Genomic DNA, 16,193 nt, shown 5'->3' with positions numbered 1-16,193 from the left:
TATTATCAGGTTATACTGCCATCTTTGTAGCAGTCTCTCCAGCGAATAAATTCCCTATACACTGGTCTCTCCACACAGCTTTGTTATGCTACTGTTTTACATAGCAACAGATTGTAGTACAGTACGCGTCTAATGTAAACTTCTATTTACGATTTAAAATTTATACAGCAATGGTCATAGATCTACACTATGAACGTGATATCCTTCTACCCTCCAACAAATGTTTGGTAAGATAATAGCATATACGGAAATAACTTACGAACATTCTGACTTTGATCATTTACGCCTATATAAACAAAGAAATAATTTCACTACATCACTAGGACCGTACTATATAATTTTAAGTACCGGTATGTAATTGTTTAGTTTACGTATACCATTCATAATTCAAAATGTATTCTATAGGTGATGCTTACTGGTACTTACTTACAACATTTTGCATGAGTCCCTTTCCATTTTCTTATAGTGCGCAGAAACCTGTAGTTGAAGTTTCCTATTAATTTCTTAAGGGTCATAATGGTTGTTGTTCACATACATAATCCGGTACAAGCAATATTGCAATACGACATCAGCGCACAATAGACCTATTCTTTGTCCTTTTGGATATAGTACCAGTGAAATGTTCCCTGGACTTTCATGCATTCGATTTAAGGGGCACATCTATCGTCCTGAAACAATATTGTGGGAAGGAAACTGATGTATGCAAACTAGATATTTACCTTATTTTACATTTTAGAAACAACAAAGCAAGATCTCATGCTTACATTTGTATTTTCTGCAATTTTGATGCTTTCCCTACATACCTGTAGATTGTATACTAGTAGTGGGTAATCAGAGAAGCAGGTAAACAATTTGCACTCTCCATTCACCAATATAACTTAACTCAAAACTTAAACCTACGCACATTGTTAGCACGCATTTTGATATTCGGTAGAGAAAGAAAACTGATAACACAAATCTTCACTACGGTCACAGTCCAAGGTATATGGCTAGATTACTATAAGGTCACGGTCGATTCTACTAGAGTCGACTGTAGTACCGGTACGGTATTGAATAATAGTGAAGTTTGTAGTAACACGTGGTAACACCTTCGTAATGATAATGAACTTACGCATCCTCGTCTTCGGCATACATATTTATACTAATGAAACATTTTCAGAGTAGGCCTACTTACTAGCAAAGTATCACGTTTTTGAGCGATACCGGTATGTCAAAAGTAGCTGCTCATTTCTCTTTGCTTCTTTCCAATAGTGGTCACGTCCCCAGTAGCCTACAATTTATTGCCATACCGGTATGACCCGAAAAATCAGAATTGTACCGATTTTGTGTGCTGAAAAAAAGTGTCCCGCCAGAAACCTATAGGCCTAAAAATGATTTTAAAAAATCCAGATTTTAGAGTTTACTGTGAATAGTCACGATATTAAATTTGCTAATTTGCCCTTTATCACTAAAAAAAAAAAAAAAAAAACATGATATCGGACAAAAAAATACGATTTTGTTTGTTTTTGAGAATGAAAATATTGTTTGAGTCTTTTTAAGTACCGGTACCTAGAAGTTGTAATGAACTTAATTACTATATTATTACTTATATGCCCCAACACCAATCCCGATTTTTTTTCCCCCCAATTTCATTCGTCATATATATGGCAACCCTAGATCCAACTCGCATACAGACAAGGAACTTGGAGCCCATGTGCATGCTGTAATTAATATTATTGAAGCTTTGTTTATATATAAGTATGAATGTGGGCTGGGTTTTAATGTTACCTGGTAATTCACAGTAGCAAGCGCTCAGAGTAGGCCTACTCATCTCAATTTTGCTAGCTATTGAAGTAAAACAGGACTTCACTGTATGCCTTTACCTCAAAAGAAAAAAACCAGACTACACACTAAGGGAAACGAACATTGTCATAAATAGAAAAATAGAAAGTAAAATCGTGAATTGAAATCTCATTAATATTTTTTTTATAGTGAACTGAATTTACTATGATTTGCAGAAGACATATGTCGACATCGACATCTCATGGGCCGGAAGATGTAATGGAAGATAGAACATTACACCGCAGATGGAGTGTGGTAGGTGTGAAAGAACTTAGCAACAGGCAGATGGAGGGAAAAGTACACTTGTCAGCATTTCTCAGGGAAGCTAGTGCTTTAGTCAACAGCTTAAGCCAAGCCACACGTCTGTTGGAGAAAGGACGGCAACTGAATACAAGAACTCCCATGTTACGTGCAGAACAAGAAGATGCCGTGAATACTGTGCATAATGAACTGTGGGTAGCTGTAGATAAAGCTCCATATTTGAATCAGACCCTGCCTTATGAGACAGAATTTGTGTACCCTGGTCCTAGGCCATTATCTTTTACAAGACACCACACCAAAAGTACGAAAAACGTTGTTATACAGCACCAGAATGTAATAGGCGCAGCAAAAGAGTGCAATATTAACACCCAGATGCAACTTGACGAAAATAATACGAACGGGAAGTTGAATTGGGTATATGAGGATGCCTGCTCTCAGAATGAAATGAATCATACGGACTGCTCTGATTTGTGCAAGTACTGGCATTGGAGGAACAGGTCACTTGATAGGACTCTCCCTTTTTACTACCCTTCGTGCACACTCAGCAGTCCTCGTGCTTACAGGCAGCATCTGGTGGCAATTCGTAGGCAGATAATCAAAGCATCTTTGCCTTTCACGCTAACTAAATGAAATATGTTAGGCCTATATGCGAAGTAAGTTTTGATCTTATTCTATGAATTACTGGTATATGTTACTGAAAATTCTATGAACAGAATGAGTTAATTGATATTTCTTTACATTTGCGTTACTAAAGAAAGGTAGAATGGATTTACATATTTTACTTCTAGTTGAGTCACCATAAACAAAAGATAAATTGAGCTCTGACGTCAATTTCGCACTGGAATAAGGGCGGAAAGTTGCTGTGAAAGTGGTGGCCAGTGGAGAAGCGGGATCACATGTCTTGCATGTAAACTTTTTGATACAAAGCGAGTTTTCGTGAGATCGAGTATCAGTGACAGGTTGGGTTTGGTTAGTTCAGGCTTTTGGTAGGTGGGTATGAATAGCTAGATATCCACCTTCCTTTGGTAACGCAATTCTAAAAAATTATTATTAGTAGTTTCCAAGAGTTCAAATTTGAAACAATAATACAACATGAATATATAACAGAGCATTCTGTTTGCATAAATTAAAAAAAAAAAAGGATATACAGTAAAACCCTGATAAGACATGCTATCCTATGTAGAACAGTACCTACATTCTTTCTGTCCAGTCCTTGGACATCTCCTATATAAAGCTTTTATATATATATATTTTTTTTGTTCAATGGCAGGGTCTTTAACTTGTCGTTATTCTCCCTGACTCTATACGTGGGTTCAAAGATGTCGCTACTGCTGAAAGGATATACCACTTAGTTTGTCAGAGACTATCCAGAGTGCACCACATATGATGGGTCCACATTACACTCGTAATGAGTGATAATGGAGAATTGTTGGAAGGTCACAGGGAAACCGGAGTACCTGGGCTTAAATTCAGAATTTGCAGAAGTAGCATTTGAATCCAGCGCTCTAGCACTGAGCCCCTGTGGCAGTTATTAATCTTTCACAAAATATACAATTTATTGAACTCAGATGTCGCATAAGATGTTCTTTTTGTTTTGTTTTTTTTTTTTGTGGTATTCCTTTTAATTAATTTTTATTAACGTTTAGATGAAATGGAAAACTTCTGTTTTTGTTCTCACTAGAATCATCAATCTAAAGCACATTAAATCCTTCATACGACGGGTAAGCCTACATATTATAATTTCTCACTCTTTTGCTACTCCCTCTTTCACATAACTTCCTTACAAGGCTAACAAATTCTGGAAATTTTTGTCCTGTAATGCTGAAGTGGTTGCATGAGTGTGACTATTACATGACTATGTAAAATGGAAAACTCTTTCCATAGGGTACCAGTATCAAATAAGTTGAAAATCCTGCTGAAGCACAGTGAAAACATTAGTCTAAGTCAGGGGTTGTCAGCACAGAGCACGCTGGGGCTAGCCTCTCTTAGGCCCGTAACACACTTGCAGAGTTTTCGCCAGCGAGAAATGTGTTGCGAGAAAATTAAAAAATTGATAACATGGGTTCAAATGGACGTTCACACATTGGAAGAGATTCTCGCTCAAGGCAAAAACCTCACGCGAGTTTCTCGCTGGAATCGGTTGCTCAGCGAATTTTCTTGACACATTTATCAAAGATGTTTGACATTTATACTCTTTATGACGATTGAATGTAGAAAAAGATATCACAGGTGGCGATGAATTGTATTGTTTTTATTTGAAAATGAGGAAAGATGGCTGATAATTGCAGTCAGAAACTTATCGAACTTGTACGATGTCACCCATAGGCCTATTTATATGATACACGGGATGAAAACTATAAAAACACGAAACTTAAAGAAGAAATCTGGAGACAAATATCAGATTATCTGAAAATAAATAGGACTATATTTTATTTTGATGAGATTTAATAGTATAGATTAAACATTTGAAATAATGTATCTATATGTCTTAACAGTTTACATAATTTTAATTAGAGTATAACAAAGAATTCTCTATCACATCATATCATGAATGGCAAAAGAAAAAAACTGTGGTCCATTGAACCTGAAATAACGCCTAAACGTATCATCATTCAAATCGAAACCAGTGTCCAAAACTCGTCCTTATTTTCGTAAGATACAATGTGATTTTCAGATATTTCTGGCTTTAATTTTAGGCCTATTTCTTCTTTTCATGAACAAAATATGTTCATGTAACTCCATTTCCTCATCATCTGAATACTCAGATTCAACAAAGCGTTCATATGTAATTTGTGAAGTACGACAATATACGTAAATATATAACCTATAATATTTCCCCCAACTAGTCATTACTATAATCAGAAAAATGCTTTCTGCATGAAGGCAGTGCATAGACGATCATAGCGAGGTGTGATATGTGATAGCGAGAACTCGCCAAGTGTATGGAGGAAGGCTCTTCGCCTCTTTCTCGCAACACATTTCTCGCTAGCGAAAACTCTTCAAGTGTGTTACGGGCCTTACCCGCGGAAAACGCAGTGCACTATAGTGCTCGCGTAGCTGCTAGCGGGTATGCTCTCTATCTCTCCCTGTTGCACGACAGTGCACACGGGACAGCACTGCGTACCCATTGCACATTTCAGTGAGTGCTGACGACCACTGGTCTAAGTCAAGAACAACTTGTTGAATCATTAGGAATCCTGTTGTTACATTAAGAACAATATCGGTAATAAAGAATCGTGATTCAATCATTATAGTTGTGATGTCGGAAGGATGTAAGCAGAGAATAGTGAAATGCAGGCAACATAAGCTCTTGGAAAACATTTTGATTGACTGGCTTCATCAATCTCGAAGCACAGCATATTTATAACTATCATTTAAGAAAATAAGACGCAAATTAAACAATGAATTTTCTGTCTCCAGTAGTTGATTGTACAGATTTAAACACAGACAAAGTACTGTTTATTGCCAGATTTCTGAAGAATAAAAATCTGTCAGTGAAAGCAACGTGAGTAGCAAAATGGAATGATAGAGGACCTAATACCGACATACCATGGAAATTCCATGATAGTTTCAATGCATTATGTATCTTTGCTTTTCTTCTGTCTGATCCGTGGTCCTTTTAAGAGTGTTTGAATGGGGTTTTACTGTATATACACTTATGCAAAAAAAAAAAGAAAACTGAAATAAAATTGAGATTCTTGAGTTGTATGTGCCTATATGAGAAAAACTTGAAATTATCTCTCACAATTATTCTTCAATATAAAAGATATTTCAATATTAGGTGTATTTCACTTTGTAAATAAATGAACATCGTGCCTTAGACAAGAGAAACACTAATCCAAACAGATACCGATATTCCCTGTACATTTAATTTAACTGTATTAATAGTATATTTAATTTAACATATACTTATTACTGATTAGCTGTATTATGACAATTACGATACTGTATTTATTATCGAATTATGTCAATTATGTCTCTCCTATGTTTTCCTGGGATTTTACAGTTACTGTCTTTGTCATCACAAAAGGAAAACTTCTTCCCTCTCATCTTAAGATCATCTCCTTATGGGAACTTGGTATTTCACTATTTCTAACTCCTGAATCAAATGAACATATCTATCAGCGGGTTGTGTACCGTGCTATAATTATATTTAACTAGTCTTGATATAATGAGAGGAGCTGAAGAAAGAGTGTGTGTGTCTAATGCTCTGGATTTAACAATGAAGTCATCATCCTTCTTGCTCCGACAGTCCCCCAGTCGGAGCTGAAGAAAGTACTAGCAATTAAAATACCAGGAATAAGGGATTCTACTGCTTTTTAATCAAAACAGTCTATCTGGGCGAATATAGGCTAGAAGTTTGATGGGGATAATTAAATATAACGAACTATATATTTTGTTATTGATACATTCTAAGATGTTGCGCTGGAAAAACCCTTGGGAGGGAAAGAAACAAAACAAACAGGCTCCATTCACAAAAACAAAGAGTACCAGTATTTGTTCACTAAAATTCTCCTCTCAAATATATTTACTTCTAGCCAATGTTACTCCCATAGGCACCTGGACATGATACTAGTTGCATGTGATACATTGATGAAAATTGATCATTAGGTTACCTACACATTCATTGCAGATCATTACCGGTACACGAGTCATGCAAGATCACTGACAGACTACAATCGATCATCCAGTTGGTAACGAAAACAGTAAAAAAAATCCGAAAACTAATAGTTCTCTCTAAGATGATTGCAGACTTTTAAAATCACGGAGTAAAGACATCATTATAATGTGCAGTATATTAGAATGTAGGGATTGTATCAAATTCTTGGAACACAATCATTGTATTTACTTTAGTCAGTAAAAATACCCTATTCAAAATTCCATACTAGTCTTAATTCCGTATTGATGGACGAATTCAATTTCCTTTTTGCAGTTATCACTAATCCAGTATATTCCTTCAAGATACTTGACCATAATATCCCTCTTGTCTTGACATATAGTGACTGATACCTTCATATAAAGTTCTGGAACCATCTTTAGAGAACTCTTTTCAGATTATGTTTTAATTAGTGTACAATAAAAAATTTGTTTTTCAGTATTTTTGTTACTCTAAACGATTTATCATCAATTGTGGATTAGTAATGACGGCATAAGTAGGTATATGTGTCTATGTATATAACAGTGCAGTTTTTAACAACTTATTCCTTCGGTAGAGTACAACAAAAAATTATACCATGTTAGTTCCAAATGAATACCTTTTTCAGAAAAAAATAATTTTCACTTAAATGTTAACACTGTTTTGATAGGTACTTAGGCTACTATCCATACGATTTTCATTTTTACTGTTATCATTAGAGAAATTGACAAGGAATGATTTATTCCTTTGCAGTTTTAAAATAAGATGGATGGTTTTCTTGCATATTAAATAAAAAGATTAACACGTTGGTAAGTTTGCAAATACTTCTGCAGTGCAAGGAATTGAATGCTGCTATTCAGATCGAGTGTGTGTGTGTATTTGTAGCTGTGGCAGTGATGCGCTGTTGCCAAACTATTCAGAATTTGAGCCTAGTTTTCTAATTAACCATGCACTTAATTACAAAACATATAATAGGTTTTCTTTTATTTATTGTAATGTATTCCATCTTGCTTCCCCTTAATTTGCACAGTTGCATCACTTTCATCCTGTATATAGCATAACAATCTGTTCAACTTCGTCTCCATGCCTTTGTTTCCAAGTGTCGTTAATTTCATTCCACCATTAAATGTATCACAAGCAACCACATTTTAGGTGACAGGAATTGTATAGTGTATGGGGGAGGAAAAGGAATAAATCGGAAAGATGACATTTAACAGACCATTGGAACTAAAGAGCTTAATGCTTACTTCAATGTAACTTCCGGAATAATGACTTTTAGAAAAGAATTGAAAACATTATACAAATTTTCTATTCGGGGATTCCATCACAATTTCTTAGTAGACAGCAATAAATGTTATATTAATTATTTCCGTGAAACTCCTATCCTGCATTTTCTAAGACCACTTTTTCGTAAAACATTGTCCAAATATTTTCTGCATCCACTATATGTAGGCCTCCTGCTGATCATAAGAGAGATAAAAGTTGAGGAAACATGCAAGCACTGTGGTTGAAAATCTGTTCAAAGGGGACTAAAAAAAAAAGGATGAAGGTTTTATAAAATATGGTACCTTAAAGATGATAACTGTGATGATAGTGACGATGAATACAATGATGACACGAAAGAAAAAGACCATCACTACCACCATCATCATTTCTTAAAATATGGAAAGGCAATTTCTGGTCAGATGCTCTTCTGACAGTTGTAATATATAAAATATAAACTTTTTTTAATCTATATACGTCCCATGAGATTGGTTTTGTTCATAATGTTAGAAAATTGATAATGGCCACAGTAGCAATTCAACTGTAAAATGCTACTAAGGTTTCATATCATATATGAGCACTAGCATTTTCGCCTGCATCCCGTCAAATGGGTATGAAAAGCTAAAGCTCTTTTCCGGGTGTATTGCAGCTGGAGTAAGAAGCTGACCACCCATTTGAGTATATAACACTAAGTTTCAGATGCAGTTAACACAGGTTAATGTCCATTATAAGCTCAATGAGTGGAGGTTAAGATATTTATGAATATGTATCCAATGGAAGGCAGCAGAAAACACTGGAATGCAAATATAGGTTTAGAAATGTTTATGAAACCACACTGTCAGCATTCTTGATACCAAAATTATATGAAAGCATGTAAACTACATGACACGATTCTTTTAAATACCGGTACTGAAATATTTGATTCGTGATCGTTTCAGGTTCATATACACTACATTGATAAACGTGATACCAAATCTCTTGTGTCAGGGGTTCCTAGAGTATGGGTTGCGACTCCCTGTGAGGTCGTGTAAAGAGCTGAGGAGGATCACGATATGATGTACAAAATAAAACAAAAAATGTCTTATTGACATACATTTATGTTGTATTTAGAAACATATAAATAAACAACATTGAACATAAAAATAAATGTTTCAGTAGTTATAAAGTAAAAAATAATTCTGTGATAAATGTGCCTGTTTTTGAGAAACTAGCTTCTTACATTTGAACTCTATATTCGATATACACACAGTGATATCATTTGCAATTTCAAGGAGATTTCTCGCTTTTGTTTTGATGGCAATCATAGATTAGAAACTTATTTTACATAAATACAAGTTTTCAAAAGCTATCAAAAACTTAAGAACTTTTCTGCAAGGTCGAGGTACTGTATTTTTGCATTCTTTTGAATCAAAATGGGTCTATGCTTTGCAAAAACAAAGTAGTTTCAACATTCTGTCAGTACATATTCCAATGAGTCTTTCCTTAATATTGTTAGAATTTCAGCCAAAAACGGATTCAGTATTCACTTGTGACTCCGGAAAATACTCAAAAAGCTGTTGTTTACAATTGTGCAAACTTAATTGCATATCCACAAAAACAAATTCACTATTTTTTAGTATGATACGGTGTTCAGCAAATTCTCCATGTGTTAATATAATGGAATGAATCAAATTTCTTCTTGTCAAGTGATGTCGACCAGAAATCAAGTTTCCTTATAAATCCGTCTTTATCTCTAGCTCTTACTATGTTAACATCTTGGCCTTGCAAACTATTATTCAGTGTTCGAAAAATGTATCAGCAACAAATGTTAGACTAAGAAGCCAAAGAGAATTGGAAAATAGGTTTGCATATTTCGATTTCTTGTCTTGCAGGCACGCACATTATTTTCGATTTTACAGGGATTTGTATTTTTCGAGTGGGGTTAAGTACCGATATAATAGGGGGTTGCAAAGAAATGTCTCTCCCAAAGGTGGGTCACTCTTTCAAAAAGTTTGGGAACTGCTGTCTTATATTACCACCTCAAGAATACATGTGAAAAATTATTCACATTCCAACCATTTAAAGTTCCTTACACTACTGCAGACAAATATCTAATGTCTATACTGACCATCCTTCTAATTTGGAGGATTCTGTCAGCAACATAAACATTTTCTTAAAATAATTGTTTAATAACTGTGCATAAATATATATGAGAAGGAACTTATATTAGAATGCTCGTTTTAAATACTGTATATATTTGTTTGGTTAAAGATTTTCAGCCTGCCCACTTGTGAACTATTGAATGTCTAGTGGACATCTACACATTGTTGTGAAATAATACCGAAGAATTATTTATTACCTGATTCTCATAATGGATATTAACGTCATCTGAAGGCAATGGATATACTATATTACTTCATCCTGATTAACTGACTGCAATTGTATTTCTTTAGTTACACAGTAATAACTCACATGTTTAGTTTCATGAGGTTACATATTCATCTATCCAAAAGAAGATAGTAAATCTTCATTGACAAAACTCAATTCATACAACTGATAATATAAATCATATTAAACATAATTTAATGGACTAGTAATGTGAAAGAATTTGTATAAAATATTTTTTTTTTGTGTATTTCATGAGAAAACTTGTATAAAATAAAAATATTTCAGATAACATGAATATGAAATGTATTTTTTATCATCCTTAAGTTGTATTATTAAAATTAAGAGAAAATAAAATAAAGAATTTTAATGTAAATTTTAGTTTTTTATATAATGAATTTTGTACAGTTGTAGCAATAAAATAAATATGAAACTTAATTTAAGAGGTACCAGTAATGAAGAATATCATGAGATGCAATGTAATCAAATAAAATCAAATTTTTACATTACAGACTTTTATTGGAAGATATTATTAAGATTCTGTATATTGAGTCATTACCAGGTGAGAAGAAGTAATTAAATTGTTTTCAAGAATGTCACTTGGTTTCTAATGCCTAGCGCTTGACAACAAAGTCATTGGCTCTTCTCATCTGGTCTCAGCTTAATTTACAAGGGCCACTTAAAAAAAGTTTTTAGCAGTGACTAGATAAATCTCGCACTTGAAATAGGGATGTTTTTGAAGCTATAAACTCTCTGGCGAACTAGGGGGGTAAACTGGTATTGTGGGGGTGTAAACCAGAAACCAGGTCAATGATGCACTTACAGGCAAATGTCACTGTGTGATTTTTGTGCCATGATTTATGACTATGGATCTGTGTCGCAAGTCTTTGGTACATGTTTTTGGTGACTCTACACCTTCACATGCGATCATTCAGGAGTTCTGAAGAGGTCAGTGGTCACTTGAAAATGAACTTTGTACATGTTGGCCCACAATGCAGTAATTTCCAAAAATGTTAAAGCTGTGCAGGAGATGATAATAGAAGACCTACATATGACTTATGTAGAGATTCAGAGAACCCTAGCCGTAAATACCATCTTTAAGGATTACTTGGCATTGTGCTTGGTGGGTGCCCCATTCTCTGACAGAAGAGCAAAAAGCAGCTAGTGTAGAATGTTGCAGTTTCATGCTTGAAGAATTTGAGAAGGGAGCAAGCAGGGACACTTACAGTATCGTCACTGGTGCGGAATAGTGATCTACCATTATGAACCCGAAATGAACGGCAGCCAGCAGAGTGCTGCTTCCGAAATGATGAGTCGCCAACAAAGACAACAGAGCAGGAGCTCAGGAAATAAGAAGATGGCATCATTTAATAACCGTTATTTTGGATATACAGAGGAAGAAGAATTGTAACTGCTAAATGGTATGTGAGCCACTGTCTACCTCAAGTCATGGAAAGAGAGGTATCCAAGGTCAAGGAAGACTAAGCTGCAGTTTCACTATCACAATGCATCCACCCACACAGGAGTCAGAACTATGATCATCCCCATCATCCCTATTCTCCAGATCTTGGCCTTATGTGATTATTTCTTTTTTCCAAAACAAAGGAAGGACTTCGCGGATGCCAGTTTCCATCACATGAAGAGGCAGTTGAGCTTATTCAGAGGCTGTGAGCGACTTCCCTGAAGTCTGCATTAAGATATTTTCTAAGTGGTTCCAGCAGATGAAAAAGTGTATACGTGTTCATAGTGAATACTTTGAAAAGCTGTAAAAATTTTTTTGAAGTAAATAAATGGTCCCTGGTAAAAACTTTTGGAGTGACTTTCGTATATCTATTTTCAATTTGTGCACCTCATAACAGTACACCAGCATGTACCACATGGAGAAGCCCTTCGACTTCACCAGTTTTGTCACAATAAAATTTTATTACCTTTAGTATATTATATATATATATATATATATATATATATATATATATATATATATATATACGCACACACAGAGTAAACAATAAGTAATGTCATTAATTTCAAGGAGTTATTCTTTGACATATTTCAAACAAAAACATTTAATTCAATTTTGCCCGTTTTTGTCATTGATTTAATTTCCAATATGCTGAGTTAAGTTTAGAGAGCAGTGTATTATGATAATAAATGATTGAAATAATTTTAGTTTTGTCCTTTAATTTTATCCGAACAAATGTAACTTCTCGTTCCGCAAAGGAATTTTAAAATGTTACATTTGTTCGAATCAAATTTCTTCATATTTAAAAGAAGAAACTAAAATTCTTTCGATTATTTATTATCATAATGCACTGCTCTCTTAAATTGACTAAGCATATTTGGGAATTAAGTCAATGGCTTTCCCAAAACACACTATGAAACCGTTTCATATAAAACAATTTTTATCTCGAAAAGGAAAAAAAGCGAGCAAAATTGTATTAAAACTTTTTCTTTGAAATATCTCATAGATTAACTTCCTGAAATTAATGACATTACTTACGGTTCACCCTATATGTGTGTGTGTGTGTGTGTGTGTGTGTGTGTGTGTATATGTATGTGCGCACACACACAGTATATATCCATAACATCTCCTACTCAGATCCTACCCTCACCTTTCCGTGGTTGAACCTGTTTTCAACAAACAAGGCTCTGGGGACCGAGTCACAATACAATAACTGTTTCATAAAAAATGGAGGAAATACCATTTCAGCATGCTGACCTGCCATGGCACACATTAGCTTCCCCTAAGTGGTGAAGAGGGGATGTGGTCAGTGGAATTGTCTAACAATTCTCCTGGCTAGGTCATATGGACCCGCTAACCAACAGCAGGTGTGGTTACATAACTTTCCTGTACTGGAGAGCAAGAGTTAATGGCTTCATTGCCAAGAACTGAACATTGGTTAACAGCTTAGGATTCGAAAAAAATAAATACTAAATAAATTGATAAAATCAAACTTTCAGCCTGGAAATTGAATACTGTGACTTTCCGAATATACTGGGTGTCTTGGTCTACTGTGATCCACCTGAGCAGCAACTTTCATACCAATGGTGCATATCCATGCAGAGCACTGAGTTGGCACTGGTAATATGTTATATATTAACCTTGCTTGTGACCGACTGTTTAGTCTCTCTGCCTTCCACCACGATGATTCAAATTTTTGCACGAAATCATGAATGGCAGTTCTGGAAGAAGGCAATTCATCAGGATTTATCTCAAATTTCGCATGCATATGACAAGCTCATTCGTATTTAAAATAGGGCTAATGTTTACTGAGAAAAATGCGCTGCTCTAGAATCAACTGTCTAACCATCTTAGCAAATAAATGTATACCAGTGGTGATATTTGACTGGTTCGCACCAGTTCGAACTGGTTATTAAATTATTTCTAGGTAATATTTGAAATTACCATGGACATATACCGTATAATTATGTTTGATATAGGTACACATGAGAGAACTGGTTTTTAAACTTTTTGAATATCACCACTGATGTATACTACAATGAGATCATGAGGGAACAAGTTCAGACATGAATTGTCACACAATAGGGGAGACAGGGAGAGTAATTGGAAATGCATGGGAGTGGCATGAGCATAGCAGAGATGTAAAACACCACGTGAACAGTTAAGATTTATAAATAAAATTCTGTAGTAGTAGTAATACCACAGTGAACAGAAGAGGAAGTATGACAATTCCAATGCTCTAAAATGGGTAGTACAGGACATGCGGCAGATTTCCAAAATACTGGCGGCACTTTCGCTTGAGATACAACTTCGGCTTGTTTTGCAATGTTAGCCTTACAGCAAACCAACGAATGCTGCTATGTATTTTTTTTGTTAAGTGGTGAATTAAATCTAATAGAAAAGCTTAGTATACTTAATTGTGATTGCATGTGAAATATTTCATAGTTGAGTATTATATCAAGTTAGCTTAAGTGTCTTCCTCAGACAAGAGAGACAATGCCCATGTGCTTCATTCCAGACTGTAAGACCAGTTACCTAGAATTGAAAGGTAAACTTTTTTAAAAATTTAAATTGTTAACTGCTCCTCATAATTAGTGATGGGTCGTTCGCAAATGAACTGACTCTTTTGAACGACTCTCTCCTTCGAGCTAGTAACGAGCTAGCTCGCTTGTTGAGAGCTGGTCGTTCGCGAGGCACTTCCAGCTCCTGACTCTCAACCAGCTTACAGCTCGTCTCATGACTCCCGCTCTCGAATAACCAATGGCATTCAATGCATGATCACGTGACATCTGCAGTTTTTGAGAAAGAGAGAGAAGGTGAGACCGCATCACATGCCAGTAGCAGACGGTTATGGAACTAATATTACGTGGTTTTCTATCAGCTGATGTGTGTGTAGAAAAATATACGTATAACATTGTATAACGTTTATGTTGCAGGCTTTGTTTTCTCGTCTATTTTGTATAACAGAATACGATTGTCCCTGTTATCCTTCTGATTCCTAATGTCATAGATTAGACTATTATTGGCAGTTTCGATATGTTACGCAACCAGCTCTTTGAACGATGTCGTTCGTGAGCTGTCTAGCCTCTCGTGAACGAACAAGCTGGCAGCCAGCTCGCGAACGAACAAGCTATCAACCAGCTTGTGAACGAACTGACTCTTTTGAACGACTCTCTCTTGGGAGCGCGAGCCAACGAGCTAGCTCGCGCCTAAGAGCCGGTTGGACCCATCACTATTCTCATTGGAGGTAGCCCAGAAGGACTCAGTATACTCTCCTACATGAATTTTACAATATTAAGTGTTTACATAAATTTTGTTGACAGAAAATTAAAATAAACATATATGAATTATAAAGTGAAGAAAAAAAATTAAACAGAGTGAATATGATGACTCAAAATTTGGCAAGAGCATTTCAAAACTGAAGTTATGATGTCAGTAGTAAGTGTCTGTGGTAGTTCAAAAGTCTTCCTGAAGCTTTCAAAGAACTTGGGAATCACACTACAAGCTCCAATAAGAAGACCAATCACCTCAATGTCAAGCTGGTATTTTACTTTGAAGTAATCAACTGTTGCCAGAATTTTCAAGATGAGAGAAGGCAATTCCGAGAAAAGACAGACAACTCTGTTGTGTTTTGTTTGCGATTCACATTTTTTGATGAATTTATTGTAAAAAGTGATTCGATTTTCATTGAGAGTAAACAAGCTGAAATTCACAGACAAAGGTGGATCCTACAATCTGGAACAGTTCCTCACATACTTCAAGGTTTATCGAATCACTTATCACAAAATGTTAAGAATCGGAAATCGCCTGCAAAAATATCAATTCCATGTAGAAAAAATTACAAACAAACAGAAGTGCATATAGAGGAGATTAAAGGTTCTTTTGGATTTCGTCTCATCAAGAAAAATGAGATAATAACTTCATTGAAACTAAATGTAAAGAGACAACATTGTAATGTCATGTGCTTATGGAACAAACTGAAAGCAGCAAATGCCAAAATAAAAGTTCTAGTAAAACAACCCTAAACTTAGTAACAAACAAAAGTTAATTAGAAATACAATTATTAAAAAGTGTCACATCAAAAGTAAGGAGGGGATGAGGTATGCATTTCCTTCGGACAGTTTGCTGCTCAAAACTAAGTCTTATTAATAAGTGTCAAATAAAAAATGAGGAGGGGATGAGGTATGAATTTCCTTTAGATGGTTTGCTGCTCAAAACTAAGTCACCCAAGGGTTACAGATATTGTATGAGGCATACTATGCTACCTCTTCTTTCTAAGTCCCATCTAAGGAGTCTCGTGAAAGGGCTTAAATATTCATGCTCTTGAAGCCATTCAGGGTTATTTTCATAAGAAAATGATGAAAATATGTGCTTATGCAATGTTAT

The 16,193-nt window shown here is 35.2% G+C and overlaps 1 protein-coding gene across 4 annotated transcripts in view; it reads left to right on the top strand.

Annotated features, from left to right (window-relative positions):
- LOC138699952 (uncharacterized) overlaps nucleotides 1-10,851 on the top strand; it is a 37,137-nt gene extending 26,286 nt beyond the window's left edge. For all 4 annotated transcript variants that reach the window (XM_069826181.1, XM_069826180.1, XM_069826179.1 and 1 more), the window contains one exon: nucleotides 1,998-10,851. In XM_069826181.1, coding sequence (XP_069682282.1) covers nucleotides 1,998-2,712 — 715 coding nt within the window. In that variant the 3' untranslated portion in view covers nucleotides 2,713-10,851. The remainder of the gene's footprint in view (nucleotides 1-1,997) is intronic.
- The last annotated feature ends 5,342 nt before the right edge of the window (nucleotides 10,852-16,193 follow it).

Source organism: Periplaneta americana, chromosome 5 (assembly GCF_040183065.1).
Source record: "Periplaneta americana isolate PAMFEO1 chromosome 5, P.americana_PAMFEO1_priV1, whole genome shotgun sequence".
In the NCBI taxonomy this organism is placed as follows: Eukaryota; Metazoa; Arthropoda; class Insecta; order Blattodea; family Blattidae; genus Periplaneta; species Periplaneta americana.
The sequence above is the reverse complement of the archived record's forward strand: the minus strand, read 5'-3'. Positions and strand labels throughout refer to the sequence as shown.